At 40.8% G+C, this 21417-nt stretch overlaps 1 protein-coding gene across 3 annotated transcripts in view; it reads left to right on the forward strand.

Moving 5' to 3' along the window:
- Window positions 1-21417, forward strand: part of RARS2 (arginyl-tRNA synthetase 2, mitochondrial) — a 67402-nt gene that overhangs the window by 11819 nt on the left and 34166 nt on the right. For all 3 annotated transcript variants that reach the window (XM_043890540.1, XM_043890542.1, XM_043890541.1), the window contains exons 2-5: window positions 4340-4413; window positions 9330-9432; window positions 10878-10961; window positions 17538-17635. In XM_043890540.1, coding sequence (XP_043746475.1) covers window positions 4340-4413; window positions 9330-9432; window positions 10878-10961; window positions 17538-17635 — 359 coding nt within the window. The remainder of the gene's footprint in view (window positions 1-4339; window positions 4414-9329; window positions 9433-10877; window positions 10962-17537; window positions 17636-21417) is intronic.

A 21417-nucleotide genomic window follows, 5' to 3' on the forward strand; every position in this document is an offset into this window, starting at 1 on the left:
GTTTTGGTTTTTTAATTTCTAATTGAAGGGTGATTGCTCCACAGCATTGGTTTGATTTCTGCCGTCCATCAGCATGAACTAGCCATAGGTGACACTTGTGCCCTCCCTGGTTAACCTCCCTCCCGCCTCCTGCTCCCCCACCTCTGAGTTGCAGAGTCCCAGTTTCAGTTCCCCAAGTCCCACAGCATTCCCGTTAGCTGTCTCTTATTTTAGGGACACCAATTACCCTAAAGTCGAGTTACCTTTACCCAATTTTATGTACCTTTGTCGGATTGCTTTATGTTTTTTAAAATGTATATTCTGATTATCTTAGCACTTTTATGTTCTATTTTCAGTTCTGACTACACTCTTCCTTTGTGTTTAATTATTCTATACTGTTTGATCAGCAGACTCCCTTTTTATTTCACTGTGTTTCAGTCGTTTAGTTCTTATTATATTCAGACATCTTGAAGCCTTTGTGAAGAATGTCTCTGTATTAACTTGTATTTTTCTTCTAGAGCTCTTTGATCTCTTGTATGCCACATTCCTTTCATTCTGTCTTTTTCTTTCAGCCCCTGCACGTTCTCTCCTTATCCAGCTTTCTTTGAGTTTGTCTGTTTTTCATGCCTGTTCTTTTCCATCTTACTAGTGCTTGACAGCTCTGCCCAGACTTTGCATTTGCTTCCGCATTGTGTGGGCAACTTCCTTACTCTCCGTATCAGCATTCTTCTTGGCTCAGCTCACTTTCGTGGTTACAGAATAGCACTCTGCAGCTTTCCACTCCTCTTCTGTCTCTCCAGGAGGGCGTGGGGACCTGTGCGCATTACTCCTGAACTCTGACTTGGCACATTTTTGCTGCTAGTTCTGACATTTTTCCATCTTCCTATCAAAATTTCTCCTATGCCTCTTCCTGCCCATGCAACACAGTATCAGGATTTCCTCCCTGTGACTGGGGAGTACATTGTGTTTCCATCGTGGAGGCCCTCAGAGTCTGGCCCTGGAGTCTTCACTTCTGCCGGGAAGTGCCCTCAATCACGTCTCTGTTTTACCCGTTCTCGCCTGCAGATCTGCAGCATCTATCAGTCATAGATGGGAAAAAAACAGAATTCAATGTTTCCTCTCCAGATTTGGTGTATTCATGCGATTGTTAATTCAATTTAGGAGCCTTGCCAAACAGGACTGCTCTATTTCTTCTCAGAATCTGCTGTATCTTCCTTGGTTTCCATCCTTGAAGTTCATAACTTTGAGCCACGCCTATGGTGTATTTGTTGGTGGAGAACCAACCAACCTCTAACCTTCCCTCCTTTCTCCTCTTCTTTCTTCCTTTTCATTTTAATTTGTTAATGGGTAAGAAATGGGAGATGATTAAAGAAGACTTCTTTCTACTACTTAATCCCAAAGTCTGTCTTTTGGGTTTTAATTGTGGGAAAATACACCTGGTGGGCAACAGAGGATGAAATGGTTGGATGGCATCACTGACTGTAGACATGAATTTGAGCAAACTCCGGGAGATAGTGAAGGACAGGAAAGCCTAGCGTGCTGCAGTTCATGGGGTCGCAGAGTCGGACACAACTTAGCAACTGAACAACAACGCATGTAACCAAATTTACCTTGTTTTTTTTTTTTAACCTTGTTTTTTAATAGTGTTTTGTTGTTGAAGTACAGTTGATTTACAGTGTTTAATTTCTGCTGTACATCAAAGTGATTCAGTTGTACATATATATACATTCTCCTATGTTTTCCATGATGGTTTATCATAGGATACTGACAATGTCAATAGTTTTCTATGCTATCGAGTAAGATGATATTTATCCATTCCATGTATAATAGCTTACGTCTACTAACTCCAGCCTCCCACTCCCCCTCTCCTCTATAAGTCTGTTCTGTTTGTCCATGAGTCTCTTTCTGTCTTGTAGATAAGTTCATTTGTGTCAAATTTTTAGATTCCACATATTTGTTGTTCAGTCGCTCAGTCATGTCCAACTCTTTGTGACCCCATGAACTGCAGCACACAGGTTTCCCTGTCCTTCACCATCTCCTGCAGATTCCACATGTAAGTGCTATCATTTGGTATTTGCCTTTCTCTTTGACTTACCTCACTTATTATGATAAATTCTGGTTTCATCCATGTTGCTGCAGATGGCTTTATTCTTTTTATGGCTGAGTAGTATTCCGTTGTGTGAGTTTCACTCAGGGACCTTACTGATGACTGTAGCCTGGGAGACAGCCACTTCGCAGCTCTGAGTGAATTGCTCCAAAGAGGGAGGAAGAGAAGCCAGCTGAATCATGGGTGTTGGCTAGGGAGTGCACACAGTCAAGTTACATCTCAGTAAGAGATTGCAGCTAATCACAAGGAGCAAATGTCTCAGTTACTTATTTCAGTGCTTCTTCAGATATGGGAAGATTCAAGAATCTGGATTTATTAAAATTCTTTCTAAGGGGCCTGTTTTTCCAAAGCACAGAGTGCCTCATTCTGTTTTTTGTTGGGTGTATTATTGGTCAGCAACTACAGTGGCTGATGACTTAACTTGTGTGTAACTGCATGGTGAGTGACAGTCTCTTATTCTTCAGAGAGTTTAGATATATTTAAAGTAGGCAAAAATATAATAGAAGAATAGGCAGAAGATCTTATTGCTGTGGGTAAGTTTGAAAGACATGGCCAAAATAAAACCCTTTGAAGGAAGAAGGAGGTAACATTTATTACTTGCTTGTGACGTGACACAATTTTGTTAGTCCTCGCAAGAGCCCCGGTTTATTATTAACAGATTTGTTACCTCCACTTTTCAGATAGGAAAACTTAAGCTCATTGATGTAGAATGACTTTCTCAAGGACTCATAGATAGTAAAAGTGGACCCTTTATTATTGATGTAGCTGTACTGGCAGGAACATTTTGCATTATAAACATGAACTATTACAGTCTTTATTTGGTAAATGCTTTGGAACTATTTATCCACTTCTGAGCAAGTGTCTTAAGGAAAAAAGCCTTTTTTGTGAAGTATACAGTAATTCAGTTCCTGAAGGCTAGAATTTAAAAATAAAGACTGTACTTTGAGATTTAAACTTAAAGAATCAGCATATGCTAAGTCTAAGTAGAAATAGAGTACCTTAAACATAAATGATGGCTCCAGGTCTGCAAGTTTTAACCTTTTTTTAGGTTTATGAAATTTACCAATTTCTTTTGATATTAAGAGGATAGATATTATTTATTCATAATGGGGGTAGCGGCTTTAGTTTTATTCCTCTCCTTCTGAACATTTACAAACACCTCTGAAGAGGATTAAGATTGCTTCTTAATCTCTTCCAACGTTCTTTTTTTATTCACCCCATTGTTCCCGTTCCCTTCTCTCACCAGCTATGACTTGACCCATTGCAGAGGCTGCATAAAGATTGAGGAATTAGGGGAGAAAGGTGAAGACAGTTTTAAATTCATTATGACTGTGCTGCTGTTTCACTGTTTTGTTTTCATGCATTTCTTGTTGAAAGGATATAGATATGACATAGGGATTAAATGTGGTTCTGCTTATAAGATAGCTTGTGTTCACATCTCTGCTTTTCTGCTGAAGCAAATTACATAAATTCTATGAACTTCAGTTTCATCACTCATGAAGTGAAGTCTACAATAGTGATCCATGGGATTGTTTCGGAGAAAAACTAGGCATATAAGAAATCCCTGTCATGTGAGAATCATTCAATAAGTAGGAATGTCTCCTCCAACAAACTTCAAGTTTCTGATGAGGGCAATAGTTCACAGCTGTGACTGTTACAGTCCGTCAGTGAGCTTCTCAAAAATGCAAGCGAGTCAACCTGGTAGAGCCTGGGGGTCAGGTTCCCGCCCCCACGTTATTTGTTTGTTTGCTTGTTTAAGTAGCATGAGATTTTTGTCTTTTATTCACTGCTGTATCCACAACTCCTAAAACAGTGTCTAGCACAAAAGGACTTTATGAATGAATAAAAGGCAAATTATCTTTGGGCCTCAGTGGTTTATCCCTACTCTTTGAAGAAAAGTTTTTTAAATTTACAAATGTGAAATTCATCCTTTTTAGTAAACAGTCCTGTTTGCCAGTATCTGGTCAAACCCTGGCATGTTTGACCTCACCCGTGGTCATGTCATCCTCAACTCCTGGTAACCACTGATCTCATCTTCAGTCTTAGAGTTTGGGGCTTTCCAGAATGTCTAATAAGTTGAATCGTAAATTATACAGTCTTTTGAATCTGGTGCTTGTCATGTAACAAAGTACATTTGAAGCTCATTTGTGTTGTGGTTCAGCATTTTTTTAAATTGTTGAGTAGCATTCTGTTAATCTGGAACAAATATGTTAACAGTCTTGCTCTGTTTTTTTCTTTTTGTTTGATTTCTAGCTTTCCAGAGTGTTGGATCTTCCACCAGAAAACTTGATCAAGTCAATATCTGCAGTTCCGATTTCCAGAAAAGAGTTAAGTATAATATATTTGTAATGATCTAGAATGTGATTGATTTTGTCAGTTAACCAAAAAATGCAGTTACTCTCCAGTTTACAAAATAGTCCTTGAAATTATTCTTAATACATGATTTAATGTGTTACTCCCATGGCTTTAAATAATAAAAATTCTGTACTTTAATACTCTGACATGGCAGATTATATTAATATTCTCATGTTGTTTTGATGTTTAGTGTAATAACTATATGGCAGTCTTTGAGAAATTTGAAATGAGGCTTGATTTAATTCTGTAACAGCAAATAAAAGAACTAAGATTCTAGTTAGAAAATCAGAGTTTTTGAAGAGATCTTAGAGATTAAACACCTATCTAATGCCTGAATACTATTGTACCATGTTTACTGCTAGATTTTTGGTGGTTTTTTTTGGTTTCAGTTTTTTTGCTCGTTTCCATTTGAGGACCCCCCAGTGATAGAGAACTACTGGCTAGGGCTACATGTAATCTATATAGTTGCTACTTGGATTCAGAGAGATCTGTTTTGTGAGTTTGGTCATGCTCATTGATGCTTTATTTACCAGCTGACTAGAAAATTTCAATACTTGAATAAAATACTTTCTCAGTTCATTAATAATGACAAGAAATTAGCTACATAGTAGGCTTAATGCTTTAAGCTTAAATTCTCATTATACTGTTATGATATAATGATACCATTATTACTGTACCATGTCCTTAAATATTTGTCCCCTTAACTTTGTTAGGATTTTAATACAAAGTACAGTGAATGTTCTTTTTCCCAGAATAGGACAAATGGATAAGTGGAAAAGAAAGAGAAAGGCTACATATGGTCTTGTAAAAGAGCATCTTTAAAATAGCCTGTTACAACTTCATCTGCATCGAGTTCCAAGAATAGAGGAAACCACTGACCAAAAGATGGGCCTTATATGTAAACTGATAAGAGTATTGCCAATAGTTACCTACTTTATGAATCTGTAAAGGGCATTTTGCATAATCATGGAAATGTCTCAGTTTTTATTTTATGTTTCAAAGACCTTTAGTAAGCTGAACTGTCTTGACCCATCTTTTGTTTCTTGTTTTTTTAATGAGGTAGCATTATTTATATTTCACATAGACAATATTCTGTATCCAGTATGGCATGCTGTGTCACCACCAAAAATTTAATGTTCCGTCTGTCATCATACAGCTGATCCCCTAACCCATTTAATTCTCCACACCACCCCTTCCCCTCTAGTAACTAGAACTCTGTATCTGCATGTTTGATTTGATTTGTTCACTTATTTTTTGTTCTTTATACTCCACACGTGGGCACAATCATATGGTATTTTTCTTTCTTGGTTGGACTTACTTCATTTAGCATAATATCCTCAAGGTCCATCCAAATTGTCCCAAATGGCAAGATCCCATCTTTTTCTGAGGCTGAGTAGCATTCCATCGTTCGTGTGTGTGTGTACATCTTCTGTATCGATTCATTTTGGGGCACTGGTTTGTTTCATACCTTGGCTGTTATAAATAATGCTGCAGTAAACATATGGGTGCTTATATCTTTTCAAATTAGTGATTTCACATTCTTTGGATAAATACCCAGAAGTTGCTGGGTCATATGGTAGTTCTGGTCTTCTTGAGGAATCTCCGTAGCGGCTGCACCGATCTACATTCCCACCAGCAGTGTCTGAGTGTCCCTTTTTCTCCACATTCTTGTCAGCACTTGTTATTTCTCACTTTTTTGACAGTACCTGTTCTGATGTGAGGTGATACCTCATTTTGATTTACATTTTCCTAGTAATTAGTGATGGTGGGCATCTTTTCACTTGCCTGTTGTCTTGGCCCCTCTTTTGAATAAGATTTTCTATACCTGCTTTGAGTTCCTTTGGGCAGTTCCACTTTAGCAGTCTGAAATACTAAGACTTTGTTTTATAGAAAATAAATAATGAGGAGGACCTCAATTTCTCTAGTCTACCAGTTGAAAATTCTGCATATTGAATTTGTTTAAAATAAAGGAATTGGTACTGCTTTGTCTTAACAATGCCAGTTACCCTTTAGAGTACTGAAACAAAGCCTAACTGTCCTGTATTTCTAAAGTGCTATAACATGCCAGGAAAATTAAGAGATACTGTTTTTGTTAATCTGGTTTATTTAACGTGATATGAATCTGTTTGTTCAGGTAGTCTAACTCTCTGAAGTATGTAGTTGACCCTTGAACAGCGTGGCTTTGAGCTGCGTGGGTGCAGCTGTGTGTGGCTTTTCTCCAGCTGCACAAACCGCGGTACTTCATGATCCATGGCTGGTTGAAGTCAATTGACTACAGAGCCCCGGTGGGTCCAAGGGCTAGTGTTGGCCCCTTGGTGGCAGAGCCGGGTCCTGGAGTCTGTAGCTGCAAGGCCGCCCTAGTGTCCTAGTGTGGCAGCCCACTGGTGGGTGGTCCTGGGTCTAATGTAACCCTGAGGGTCCAGGAGGAGTGCCATCATTGGGCGGGGGGCCTGGGCCCTCTGGCGGGCAGGACCAAGTCCCAGGGAAGCTTGGGACTCCGGAGGTCCTGAGATACCTGACCTTCAGCTGGGTGGGGCTGTGTCCCTGCCCAGAGATGCACCTGGCCTGATGTGTCCCATTATTGATGCTGACAAGCTGGGCAGCAGGGCTGGGTCCTGAGGTGGCTGGCTGTGTGGCCAGGGGACCCTAGGGCCTGGTACAGGCTGGCAGATGGGTAGGGCTGGGTCACAAGACAACTGGCTCCAGAGCCCCGGGGATCCTGAAACTAGAGCTGCGTCTCTTTTAGGGAGCTAACTCCGAGGGTGGCTAGCTGCAGGGCCTGCCGTCCCAGAGCCAGTGTTAGCCTGCTCATGAACAGGGCCACGGCCTGGAATAGTCCTGGGGCTGGTGATGGCCTCCTGGAGGGCAGGGTCAAAGTGACCCAAGGCTGGCGATCGCCCACTGGTGAGTGTGGCCATGTCCTGACCCGGCTGGCTGAGGTGCCCAGGGTGTCCTGGCGATGGTGTTAGCCTTATGTTGAGTAAGGCTGTGTCCTAGTGGGCTAAACCATATCTTTTGCTGCAGGGTCCAGGAATCCCAGGGCTGATGCCCACCTCAGTGAGGAAGGAGGGTCCCTATGAGCACTTGGTGGCAGCCTGGGGATCCCTTGGCTATTGTCAGCCCATTGTTGGGTGGGGCTGTGTACGTGGCCTGGAATACCCCAGAACTGCTGAGGACTGGCTGGGACCCACACTAATAAGCGAGGAGGAGGATTTCAGAATGGTCCTTACCAGCACCAGCTTCCTCATGGAGCGAGCTCCCTAAACTGACTGCTGTCAGTATCTCTGTCCCAAGTTGTGCAGCTGTGCTTCGTCGCTCAGCCGTGTCCAACTCCTTTGCGACCCCATGGACTGTAGCCCACCAGGCTCCTCTATCCTTGGAATTCTCCCAGCAAGAATTCTGGAGTGGGTAGCCATTTCCTTCTCCAGGGCATCTTCCCAACCTCGAGATCGTACTTGGATCTCCTGCATTGCAGGCGGATTCTCTACTGTCTGAGCACCAGGTTTTGTTCTCCTAGTCATCCGGTGACTGCAGCGGGTAGTTGCTTGTTAAACAGTTGCAGTTTTTGTGTGCGTGCAGAAGGAGGTTGGCTCAGGGTCTTTGTATTCTGCCGCCTTGGTCACTGCTCAAGGCTCAGGAAAATTCTTAATGGTTATTATTGACTAGATTCCTTAATGTAATCTGAAGTTACACAATTTTTTAGACATGTGTCTGGATTTCAAGAATGATAAGGAAGTTATTTGTGCTCCTCTGTTTTGTGTTGAAGTGAAAGTCGCACAGTCATGTCCGACTCTTTGCGACCCCGTGGACTATACAGTCCCTAGAATTCTCCAGGCCAGAATACTGGAGTGGGGAGCCATTCCCTTCTCCAGGGGATCATCCCAACCCAGGGATCGAACCCAGGTCTCCCACAGTGCAGGCGGATTCTTTGCCAGCTGAGCCACCAGAGAAACCCATGAGCAGGTGAGGGGCTAGAAATGGTCCAGACAGACAGTGGTCCAACCCAGCTGTTCTGCCCAGAGTCTCATTCTCTACTCCGTTATTAAACATTCAGTGTTGGTGATTATGTGGACGTTTGTATATTATTTTTATACCTTGAACAATTTCAAACTAGAGAAAATTTATAGAGACTAATGTACAGAATACTCATGTTCACTTTCTAACATGTCAGGTCTTAATTTTTTCCAAATTTTGTTTTTTACACATCAAACATTAGTTACTGTTGAAGCCACCTGTATACCATCCTTCCTTAGAGACAACTGCTCTTTGCAGCAAATGATCGTTTTCACTAATCAGTTGCCTGGTTTCTTTCTTGGTTTCTTTGTTTTTGCATTGTTTCATCACCAACCCAATGAAAAGAATGGCTATGTCTGTCTCTTTAAGGAACTACTGGGTGTTAAGAATAATACTTTTCTCATGTTAAAATTCAGATTTCACCGTTTTTTAAAAATTTTGCTTTGGTCATCTGAAGGTCAGTGAAGAGGCTTGAAAGAAGGAAGTATTTGAAATAGTGGAGGAAAATTTGTAGAAGAGGTCAAGAGACTTGAGCTTTTTTCTGACTGTCTATTAGTTGCAGTAGACTTTTAGGGGAGACAGTGAACTTGCCAGACATCATTTTTCACATTTGTCAAATAAGGTGGTTGCTGTGTGTTTCTTACAGAGATACCATAATGCTACAGCTGGGTGATGGAAGAGGAAGAATTTTATAAGATAAAGTACATAGTGATGATATTTCTAATTGCTTTGCTTTATATTTTGAAAGTGTAACTTCTTCTGATAAGAATATGTCAGTGTAGAGAACCCCAAAGTGATTAGTCTTTTTTTGTTGTTTTTACTCTGGTAACGTTCTTAAGGTAACAGTCTTTTCCTGTTTCTCGTCTGTCTTTAGAGAGGTAGCCGACTTCCAGCTTTCTGTGGATTCTCTATGGGAAAACAACAATGACCATTCACGACCAGACATTCAAATGCAAGCCATGAAACTGGCTGAGAAGGTACTTTAGCACTATTACCTCTTTTGACATTATAATAAACATGTTAAATAAAAAATATTCTGCAGGCTATGTCAGCCATAATAATGGATTTAATAGTGTGTCTTTGTTCAAGACTCCTTGGAAAGTATAATTTAAATTTTAGCTGCATACTATAAGGTTAGGATGGTTTTTGAAATTAGTTATGAAATACTTCTCTTGAGCTGACAGTATTCAGTTTTTTGATTAACTACTTATAGGAAGACTGAGTGTTAATTAAATTTATAGATTGAAGCTGGATGGACTTCTGAATTCTGGAGAACAAGTTTGATAAATTAGAACAGTGGGCTGCAGTTTTAAAAATGAGTTTCTGAGAAGATGAACATTAAAATATGAGAAGAAATGAAATGATAAGCTGTAAATAGAACCATGATTTCAGAGAAGTGGTTAGATGATTTAATAAACCTCTCTCATTTCTAATTTCTCTGATGGGCTCAGTATCTAACAGAGGAATTGAAAGGATTGTGGAGAATGACCACATCTGAATTGTTAGTGTTTAATACCTTCAGAAAGAAAACAGAAGGTTTGGGACAAAGTTGTTTGTTTTGTTTTAAATAGGATTACTGCATGTGATACTGAGGAAGGCCTGGGCACGCTGAAGAGCCCAAACTGTGAGAGTCACTTTCACAGGAAAATGTGTAGAGAATGAGTATGGCAGAGAGGCTCTGGTTGCTAAGTAGATGTTCGTGTGACCACAGAAATCACCCCAGATTTGTTTTCTTTTTTTGCCACACTGCACGCGGGACCTTAGTTCCCCAACGAGGAGTTGGACCCGCAGTCTCACCCCAGATTTTTATCAGGAAGCATGCCAGGAATAAAATTCTCCTAACTACAGTATTTATTTCCTCCTCCTCCCGTGAGTTCTCAAAAATGAAAACTGGTGGCTCCTCAGTAACACCAGGTATCTCTTGAAATAAACTTAGTGAGTCTCCCGGCTGCTTTGAACATCTGGTTGGCTAGAAATGGAAAGCGTGTTCATTAAAGACCAAATATTTAAATTTTTTACATATTTTATGGGGGTGTAAGTTGTTTTAGTGGAGGCCCTAACAGAGTATCATGTTCTATCACTCTTATGAAAGGTGGGTAAAATAGAGAGTTCATTGCATGTCATGGTACGTAAGGTGGGGGTAAAGTGATGGCTCCTTTTTTCCACATTCGAGAATTTGAGGTGAGAACATGGGAAAGAGGAAGAGAGAGTCTCTGAACAGAGTAGCATCCCAGTCGGGAAAGAAGAAAACGTGAGCACAAACGTAACGGCAGCTGGAGAGACCCGCTAAGCCCAAGTCCAGACGCATGGCTATGAGAGAGGACACACCTGCTGTCCTTGGAAGCCAGTTCCATAGGATTAGAGCTGCAGAACTCACTAGGCCTGTTTTATAACATTCCTATTTCACTTCATATCTTTTCAGCTAAAATGTGACACAGTGGTGAGTGAAATCAGCGCTGGCCAGGGGACTGTGAATTTCAAAATCAACAGAGAGCTGCTAACAAAGGTGAGGCTGGTCACGGCCCAGCGGGTGCACCTTCTCCCGTTCCCCTGCTGCAGCGGCAGTGTTTTCCCTCCGGTTCTTAAACTGATCCCGCCGCCTCTTGCCTCAGACGTTTTGCACGTTCTGATCCCACCGCCTGGAAACCCCCCAAGTTCAGTCTGCTTGTCCGGCACATCTTGATGTCCCCTGGCAGTGCCTTGCTGACCCCTTCATTCATTCGCGCTCTCACCGTGTATATGCCTCCTTGGCAGAATTTAACTGTAGTTGCTGTTTTACATTTTTCTTATTTGATGAATGCCTTTTGCCCTTTAAACTCTAATTTCCATTAGGGATTAAAGCATCTGTTTTTCTCACATACCCGGTTCCTAGTACAGCTCCAGGCCTGCAGTAAGTGCAAGATAACCGTTATTAAATGACTCAATGGACTCCGTATTGAATACAGGAAAAGTACTGCTGGGTGCCACCCTTTCGTAGCCTATAATCTGTTGGAAGCATAAGATGTATACAAGAAAAACCATAAGACTCTCTTTCTTTTAATAAAACAGTATGAACTTTCTTAAAGTGATTGGTATAGTAACCATAAGAAAGACCAGAGATGGCGAAATAGGCTGACCTGAAGGAGCTGGGGAAACCTCACAGGGGAACTGGGTCTCTGCTGAGTGAGTGTGGAGGACAGGTACTCCTAGATAAGCAGGGGTGTGAGACCCTTTGAGTTTTATCTCAGTTGAACTTTAAAATTTATCATAATGCAGTTTGGTCTATTATTTAAAATAAAAAACACCATTGTTGGGTAGGTCAGGCTTTGTATATACTATGGTCTTTAATTGCAAATAAGGATAAAACCAAAACTTCTAATATAGTTTCTTACCAAGATTATGTAGTTTACAGATACTTACCCATCAGCCCTATAATTCTTCTGAAAGAGTTAGTGTTTCATGCTTGTCTTTAGATCTTTGAACTTTTTTCTTTTATCTTTTTTTCCCACTGTTATTTGAAGATTAAACTTGTTAAACCAAAATCTGTCACAGGGACAAGAAGGAAATTTGTTTTGAGCATGTTAAAAAGTGTCTCTGTCTTGTTGGGCTCTTGATAACATTTCTTGCCAACCTGGCAAACCGGTGAATCTGATGTCGCGTTTGAAATAAAGGGCCCTTTCCGCCGGCTGCTCTCGGTGTCTGCAGGAGGAGGGCGGCTCACCAGCGTGCCTTTCGGGTTTCAGGCCCCTCGATGGGCGCCAGTACTTTACTTTTTTTGTTTTCCCTGAGATGGGAAAATGTGCTATGGTAGATGAAGTTTGCCTTTATAGCCAGCTTAGCTGAAGGAGATGTGGTTTATATTTTGAGGCAAGGCATATATTTTGTTAATAATTTAAAATTTCAATGGTCGTGAGTTTTCATGCTTTATTACAATTAATTATGAGGTTTTTCTGTGGTATAAGGATGCCCACTAGCTCACTTACTGAAAATATTCGCAAATCCCTCTCAGTTGACAATGCGGGGAAAGAGTAAGAGCTTTGAGGTCCAGCTGCTCTTCCTCATGTGGAAACCCTCGCTTCATTGTAACAACTTGGAGGCTCTGGATAATAACGTGACTTTATTGTCCTTCCTTAAAGGACAAGCAGGTTGCTTGCAGCAGCCCTGCCCAGTGTCACAGTAGAGATACACCCTAGAGAGCACCCATGGTTTGAGAAAGGAATGTTAAGCATTGTGCCTGTGTTATAAGTTATGATCTAATAGCGGTTCTTATCTGCTCAAAGCCTAATTTCTTCTACACTTGGCGCCATTATTTTGGGGCCTTAAACAATATTCATTTGTGAGTCTCAAGTTTCCAGATCACGTTGAAAAGAAAATTCAACCCTCTCAGGACCATTATAAAACTTTTTTTCCACTTTGAAGTTATCAAGATTAACATGCAGCCAGTGATCTATGTCCAAAACTTAATCATCAAGCAGAGAATTACGAGTTTGTCATTGCTTACACATGTACAAATTTAGCCTTGCATAAAATGTATCTGTTCATGCATTGCAATTGAGTTACTAATACTGGCAGAATTGGGATGATTAAATGTTAGCTCAGGTTTGGAACACTAATAGCAGTTTATACTGTCTTCATATAAATCATCCTCAAAGGTAGGAGGCTAAAATGTGAAATTAAAAGCAGTGCGAACTGCCACAGCTCTGGGACTAGATAATACATTTTTGGGGGCTGGAGGAACTTATCACTGTGAAGAGCTCTCACTTTGGCACCAGACTTGTTCCTGGGGCTTCCCTGATAGCTCAGTTGGTAAAGAATCTGCCTGCAGTGCGGGAGACCCTGGTTCAATTCCTGAGTTGGAAGATCTGCTAGAGAAGAGATAGGCTGCCCGCTCCAGTATTCTTGGGCTTCCCTGGTGGCTCAGCTGGTAAAAGAATCTGCCTGCAGCGTGGGACACCTGGGTTTGATCCCTGAGTTGGGAAGATCCGCTGCAGAAGGGGAAGGCTGCCCACTCCAGTGTTCTGGCCTGGAGAATTCCGTGGACTGTGTAGCCTGTAGGGTCACAGAGAGTCAGACGTGACTGAGCAACTTTCACTTTCACTTTTCAGAGATGACTTTCAGAAGCAACTGTAGCTTCAATTAATAGTTAGTTCAGTTTACAGGGAGGAAAAACAGAAAATGAGTTTTAACCACATAGGGAAAAAGCAAACAAAATCCTGTTTTTGTTTTTTGGGTTTTTTTGGTGTGCCTTAGAAATAAACAAGGAATAACCTCATTTTTTATTTCAGATACATGCAGTTTTATTTGCCAAATCCAACTGTGCATGCTCTTCCAAAACTTAAGGAAAAGAAAAAAGACTCATTTAAGTGTCTCTAACTTTGCTCATTATTTCACTAATTGAGTTTATGTCAGTAGGCAGTGGTCACATTCAAGTCATGTGTGGTCTCAGGTGAACACATGGAGAGAATGAATGATTAAGCACGTTTCAGCTACTAAGGAACTGACCTGTCATTCAAGCATTCTAACTTCATTAGAAGTTCTGTTGAAAGTTGTGGAGAAATACTGACCAATAAAGAATTCAATAAAATGGCAAAATCCATCTACAGAAAATGGAATTGGTGGTAGGGAAACAGAAAGTACCAGCCAGTTGGCATAGTCATTAATTGGCTGAAGCAACCCAAAAAGTGAAACTTTTGAAAGATTTAGTTTCTGTTAAGTTCTTTATGTACCTGCATTTACATTACCAAGTATATCTTACCTTTAAACATAAATATTGGTGAATAAATGACCCCTAACTTATTTCTCTTTTGTAATATCAGGGAACTTTACTAGCTCTCTGACATTCTTCTTTGTGCCCACTAATTCAATAAACTCCTTGCTTATTATTTCCCAGGGACTATATTACTGAAATCTAGAGACAAAATGGCATGTGTCCTGGCCTCAAGGAAAGAAAAGCATTGAAAAATCACGATGTAATGTGTAATGGCTAGACACTGGGATGAACCATATAAAGAAGGCATGTGTAAGATGCAATCCCAGTGTAAACAAAGAAGCACATAAATCTCTTCTTTTTTTCCTTCACTCCATCAAAGTAAATCTGTCTTGAGGAGGCAAAAGATAACCTTGAATTAGGATGAAAATAAAGAATATCCTTGGGAGATACGAGGGCAGGCATTCCAGGCAGAGGGGACAGTTGGGCCAGGGTACAAGTAAGAATACGGCGTTGTCTAGAAGTCAGAAGGTGACTGAGTCTGATTCGTACGTTGGATGGCCTGGGGAAGGATATGAAATTACACAGTGGGAAGGGCCTTACGTGCTCTGCCTGACAGTTACAGCTTTTTCCTCTCTCATTATTTCTGCGGTGTGTTATGTGTACCACAGGTGGCACCTGTGATGATTCTTTGGTATTATGCTAATGAAATTTATTTCATTTTAATCATTATATATTATGTTACTATAAAACAACACTTCTAACTTGTGATTTTTATCAGTATTACAGTGTGCTTTTCAACAAACCAATTTCCTCAAAATTAAAAAAGTAAAAATGATATGCATGTAAAAATCAAACCAGAAACTGTAAAGTCACTTAAGTGGTAAGAAATCATTGAAACCTTAAAACAGAAAGTAAATCATGGCCGACTCTTTTGTGACCCCATGGCCTTTAGCCCACCAGGCTCCTCCGTCCATGGGATTTCCCAGGCAAGAATACTGGAGTGGATTGCCATTTCCTCCTCCAGGGGCTCTTTCCAACCCAGGGATCGAACCTGCATCTCCTCTATTGGCAGTTGGATTCTCTATCACTGAGCCACTAGGAAAGCCCATAGACCTGATTAAATATGTATATTATATAAGATAGGCATTACTTTTCTGTTTTAGTTTTTGTAGCAGTGTAGCTGACAGATGATGAGGGTCTAAACCAGAGGAGAGAACTAGAGTGATATGTAGGAGACAGCACATGCAGAGCTTGGTGATTAACAGATGACTGATTCTGGAGGTTGAGGGAAAAAGGTAGATCTTAGGAACTCCCAGGTCTCTGGCTTGGTTAGCTGGAGGGTTCAGAGTGAAGTTTGTAGAAATGAAGAATGTAAAAAGAAGAGGAGTATGTTCTGTTTGAAGTGCCTGAGAGAGATGCTCAATCCTGAGTTGTGTAGATCAATCTGTAGCACACGATTCTGGTAGGTAAGTGGTGAAGTCTTAGGACTTTACACATAGGAGAAGTGTAAGTAAGGAGCTAGAAGCGAGAAAAGAGCGCAGCAAGGGAATCGAGTGGGCATTGAGAGAGGAATCTGCAAAGGAAAGCAAAAGTCAGGAGAATGATGTCACTGCAACCAAGGAAGGAGGGAGAAGGGAGTCGTCATCCATCAAAATGGTGCTTAAAAGTGGTTACCCCTGGGGAAGGCAGAAAGGGATGAGGATTAGCGCAGACTTTCGCGTTATCTCAATTTGTTTAATTTTTTTAATTTTACAAAAAATGAATTGATAAAAATAATAAACACAACTTAAGTATTCAGCTGGGTTGACATTTAAAATACTGATTTTGAGAACACCTTCAGTGAAGCAGTAGAGAAAGAAACTATATATAGTTAGCAGGTGGGTTGAATTGTCAGTGAATGCTTTGGAAGCGAAGCACATAAGGTAGTCTTTTTTTTTTTTTATAAGGTAGTCTTAAAGGTTTTTTTTTGTTTGTTTGTTTATGCCAGAGAAATCAATTATTCAAGAGTCATTTCTTAAAAGAGAATTGTAACTGCCAGTACCTTTTTTGGAGTCTGCCATGCCTTACATAAAAAGGGATAGAAGGTGAAAAGGCTGGATAAGCCTTAACCTCTGAGTGATCCAAGTATGAATTACCTGTAACATTTACCGCCCTACTTGCAATCTCCTTGTGACCCATATTCCTGGAGTAACAAACACTGAATGGGTCCCTCGTGTGCTGTAGACAGTACTGTATTTAATGTCTATATAATCCTTTCTCTGTGTGGCTTAATGCACAGTGTCAGTGAAGGATTTTCTCTGTGTCTGAACCTTAACTTCTGAGCCTAGCTCTTGCATCAGTTAAATGGGAAATGTGGCCCATTTTAAGATTGTAAGGCTTAAAGATAACAGAAGTTTCTAGACTTGAGCCTCGCACTCTATAGAGGCTTCTTAAAAGTGTTGCTTTGTTGCCTCCTGCTGCCTTTCTTCCTTTTCGGTTTAGTGACTGTCTTAACCAGCCCTAATGATAGAATTCTTCATGTCAGAAACTACATTTTTAGGACTTAAAATCCTGTTTGTGGAACAAAATCAGTAAAAGAGTAAGTAAAAATCTATCAGTCATTTCAAAATCCTACAATAAAAAATAAATAATGAATAAATGCATCATCACCCTTAGCAAAAAATAAAGTATGAATTTTGTGACCTATATAGTAATTCTATGGTGAATAACTAAAACTTAACCTGGAATATGTTTTGACAGTTTCTGTGGTATTGCCTCATTTCTTACTTGGCCAAGAGGCACTTGAGTTATGATTTTTATTTGTTTTCTGCCGTTACTGAGGTCATCAGTATCACAGAAGTAGCAGCACCATGCCGAGTTAACACTTAAGCTGTGGAGTGAGCAAAGTTTTTGCAGTGTGACCTAGGGAAAGTTACTTAACCAGTCTGAGCTTCTGTTTCCTCGCTTGTAAAAGTAATACTCATTTCAGGGTAGTAGTAAGGAGTAATATATATAATACATATAAAATGTTTAGTACAGTGCCTGGCTTGTAATCTGCATTCAATAAATATTAGATGCTGCTTCTGGTTTTATTGTTGCTATTTGCTATGGGACTTTTGGCAGTTATCCCTCTAAACTTGAGTTTCTCCATCTGTAAAATACCTACATCATTGGCTGCCGTGAGGATGAATAGACATGATGTGTAACAGGGCACAGAGGCCCCACAGATGTTAACTTGTGTCACGACTGCTCTGATTAGCATTAGCGATCAAAGGAGGCAGTGCTGCTAACTGCTGTAAAATTCTCAGCTCCGTAAATCAGAATGAGAAAATTAGCAAGAATTAGTTCCCAGTAACAAATTAAGAAAATTGCAGTTTTTCTGTATCATTAAATCCCATACCTTTTACTCTTTAGACTGTACTGCAACAGGTGATTGAAGATGGCTCAAAATATGGATTAAAAAGTGAACTTTTTTCTGGCCTCCCCCAGAAGAGGATCGTGGTTGAATTCAGGTGAGTACCTACCGATCATATGCATTCGTTGATCAACTGACTGGGCAGGTGGGTGTTTTACTGTTATCATCTAGGTCTCACAAAATTACACATGGAAAAATGAAAAATCAGTGAGCTTATGTTCTTAAAGTCACAGTGAGTTGATCATTAAACCATGAATAAAACTTGTTGAAATTTAACCAAAAAAAGTACCTAATGGTTATTATGGGTTTTTTCCTTTATTAATTATGTATTAATAGATTTTTTGTTTTTTTAGAAGATCTAGTTCTTCATTTTAGTGGACTCTTAAGGTACATATAATGGTTACTATCATATTAAGAATTTCAAAGTAATATAGTTACCGGAAAACAAGCTTTTTGTGCTTGTGATATGTGTATGTATTTTTAGCTTTATTGAGGTATAATTGACAAAATTATAAGGTAACGTGTGCAGCATGATTTGATAAATATACACACACACGCACACACAGTGGGAGGATTTCCCCAACTGAGTTAGTTAAAAGCTCTGTCACCTTACGTATTTACTTCTTTGTTTGTGTGAGAACATATGTTCTACTTGCTTAACAAGTTTCAGTTATACAAGACAGTGTTATCAAGTATACTCTCCACGTTATACTTTAGATCCTCAGTACTTATTTGTCTTACAGCCAGAAGTCTAAACCTTTTACCAGCCTCCTCCTATTTCCCCTGGCCTCCGGCCTCTGACAGCTACTTCTCTATTCTGTTTCTAGAGTGTGACTGTTTAGTCTTTAGATCTGACATGTACGTGATAGCATGCAGTGTTTGTCTCTGTCTGTCTGCTCATTTCACTTGGCATAATGCCCTACAGTTCCATCCGTGCTGTTGCAAGTGACAGAATTCCCTTTGTTTTTAAAAGCTGAATCACAGTCCATCATATAGACACACCACATTCTCCTTACCCTTCATCTGCGGATGGACACCTCGATTGTTTCCGTACCTTGGCGACTGTGAATAATGCTGCAGTGCACATGGAGATCAGATGTCTCTTCAGGATACTGATTTTCTTTCCTTCGGATATATGCCCAGGAATGGAATTGCTGGTGGCTCAAACGGTAAAGAGTCCACCTGCAATGTAGGAGACCTGGGTTCAATCCCTGGTTTGGGAAGATCCCCTGGAGAAGGACATGGCAACCCACTCTAGTGTTCTTGCCTGGAGAATCCCCATGGACAGAGGAGCCTGGCGGGCTACGGTCCATGGGGTCTCAGAGTTGGACACGCCTGAGTGACTGAGCACACACATTCGGATTATCCCAGATCAGGCGCCTTTGTGCTCTTTGCAAGTTCCCATACGGCCTGGCATACTTTCTTTTTGGCCTGAGATGTTCCAGTCTTACGTAGACCTGGAATTGTCCCATTTCTCCCAAGAAGTCCTACTTCCCTTTTTGTGAGGAAGGTATTTAGAAGCCAAGTTCCGGCTATTGGAGTGCATATTACTACTGGAACTCAATTTTTACTGATGTTACCAATTCAGATCCAACATCCCAGGGTCCATTATATGAAATGCATATTATTTAAAATTACCAGAAAGATAGCTTAATGTTTTAACATGGCTCTGCATAGTCTTCATAATAACTTTCTTACATGCCATCAATAAAACCATCTAATCTTTGAATTGTTCTTAGGTAACCAAAAAAGAAAAAGCTATCACTTGGACCGCTCATGACCATTTTTTGGAGAAATTGTATTTGCCTTATTCAAAGCTAAGGAAGAGTGTCGATGAGCTGTTTTCTCACTTAACTAGAACTTGCTAGAGTCTTTGTCTTAGTACATGTTTTTGTGGAAGATTTTTTTAAGTGGATGTGGTAAATACGATTTCCAGTTTCTTAACTCATAATTTATTGTGATAACTTAAACTTAGTTATGATTAGCACCTGGATAATCAGAGGTGAATGGGGTTTATTTGTACTGTCTTCTGCCACTCAATCCTGTTCTTAGAAAAAGCAGACCCTCTAAGACTTGGTAAACTCGTCTGTGTGTGACAAGGATTGATTGCTGAGTAAGCTAACCTTCTCATGGAGCAGATACAGATTATGAGTAAATCTTGTGCCACCAGTGTGCCCCAATCAGGATGTTTAAAGTTTAAAGTTGTTGCGTCGAAAGAGCAAAGAGACCTCTGCAGTCATCCGCACAGCAGAGAGGAGCTACACTAAGGCCGTCCCCCAAAGAAAGCTGCTTGTCGTTTCAGTGATCTCTTGCATAACAAGCCACTACAAAACTTGATGCGGGGAATGGCAAGCTTTAGCTCATGGGCAAAATCCAGCCTGCTGTGTTTTTGTAAGTTTGGAATACAGTCTTAGATGTTCATTTACTTATTGTCAGAGTGGCTACTTTGATACTCTAATGGCAATTGAGTACAGTAGACAAATAATTGAGATAGAGACCAGATGGCCTAAAATATTTACTGTCCGGCTCTTTAAGAAAAAGTTTGCCACACTACTGATGAGTGTTTTAGAACAACAACCAGTTGTTTTATGTTTCATGTATAGACCAGGAAACTGGGGAGAGCATCGCCTAATGGTTTTTTTGGTTGCCTGTGGCCACTTAAGCAACTCTGGTCATCTAGACATTATACTAGGGCTAGAAATCCAGGTAACTCATTTACTTTTCTGCTTCCTCACCTGTGGACTGGCCAGCCATCTCTCTGTATTCTCTCTCCAGCAGAGTAGCCACGCCTCTTTACAAAGGTGCTCAGGGCTCCAAAGTAGTAAAACATTTGGTCTTATAACGGGTATATCATCACTTATGTCACCACTGGTCAAAGCAGCCACAAGGTCATCCCTGACTCGGGGCAGGGAAGTAGATTATATCTCTTAATGAAAGAGTGGCAGAGAGTGTGTGGACACTTTGAATTCTTTTCCTTCTGTCTTTACAGTGATGCAGCATACGTACCCTTCTGGGGAGGCACCTCAGTACTGTTACGCTCCTCGCTCTCACCTAACCAGCAGTAGGGGAATATCAGGAGGAAGGTGGTATAGTATCTGCTACTGCACATTCGCCCTTGAAATAGTGCTGTTGCCAGTTTCTTGAAACGTGAGAAGTTGCCACCCGTGCTCCTTAATGTTCACTTCCTCGTTACCATCCCTTCTCCCCAACCAAAATCAAAACACCAAGACTAGTCTTGCTTAGTCATTGATTCTTTGGTTTTTCTCCAGAGCTTTTATTTCCCATATAATACTCATTTTTGTTTATGATGATAAGAAATGTCTAAAAATAGCCTGTTGCATTTGAGTTGCATTCTGGCGGCTTTTGAAGTGCAGTCTGTTCACTCACAGGTTCGCCTCTCTCAGCCTGTCCCCAGGGAGTTAAGGAACGCTGGGACTTCCGCAAGCGCCCGATCACCGATGGAAGCAGAGTCCGCTTCCCGGCGGCCGTCTCTGCTTTCTCTTAGGTTTCATCCGGCATTGGTGCGGGCCTAGAGCTGCTTCCTCCCTTAGAAGTGTTCCAGATTCTGTGATTCTTACTGTGGTTTCAAAAGAGACAGAGAGGTAGATGGGAGGGTAACAAGTGATAGGAAACATCCTTCCTGAATTTCTTCTGAAAATGAGAGACGGGGGAAGAGAGAACTTATTTAAATGTATAGTATCCTTAATAGACCAGGTGACTTCACCCCAGAGTGAAGAGAGAGAAACTCTGGGTTCAAGAAACTGCCCCAGGGACTTCCCTGGGGGCCCAGTGCTTGAGAGCCCTCCTCCCAGTGCAGGGCTGAGGGTCGGTCCCTGGTCGGGAACTTGGATCTCAACGCCTTGGGGCCAAAATGGCGGA

Source organism: Cervus elaphus, chromosome 28 (genome assembly GCF_910594005.1).
Source record: "Cervus elaphus chromosome 28, mCerEla1.1, whole genome shotgun sequence".
Taxonomy (NCBI): Eukaryota; Metazoa; Chordata; class Mammalia; order Artiodactyla; family Cervidae; genus Cervus; species Cervus elaphus.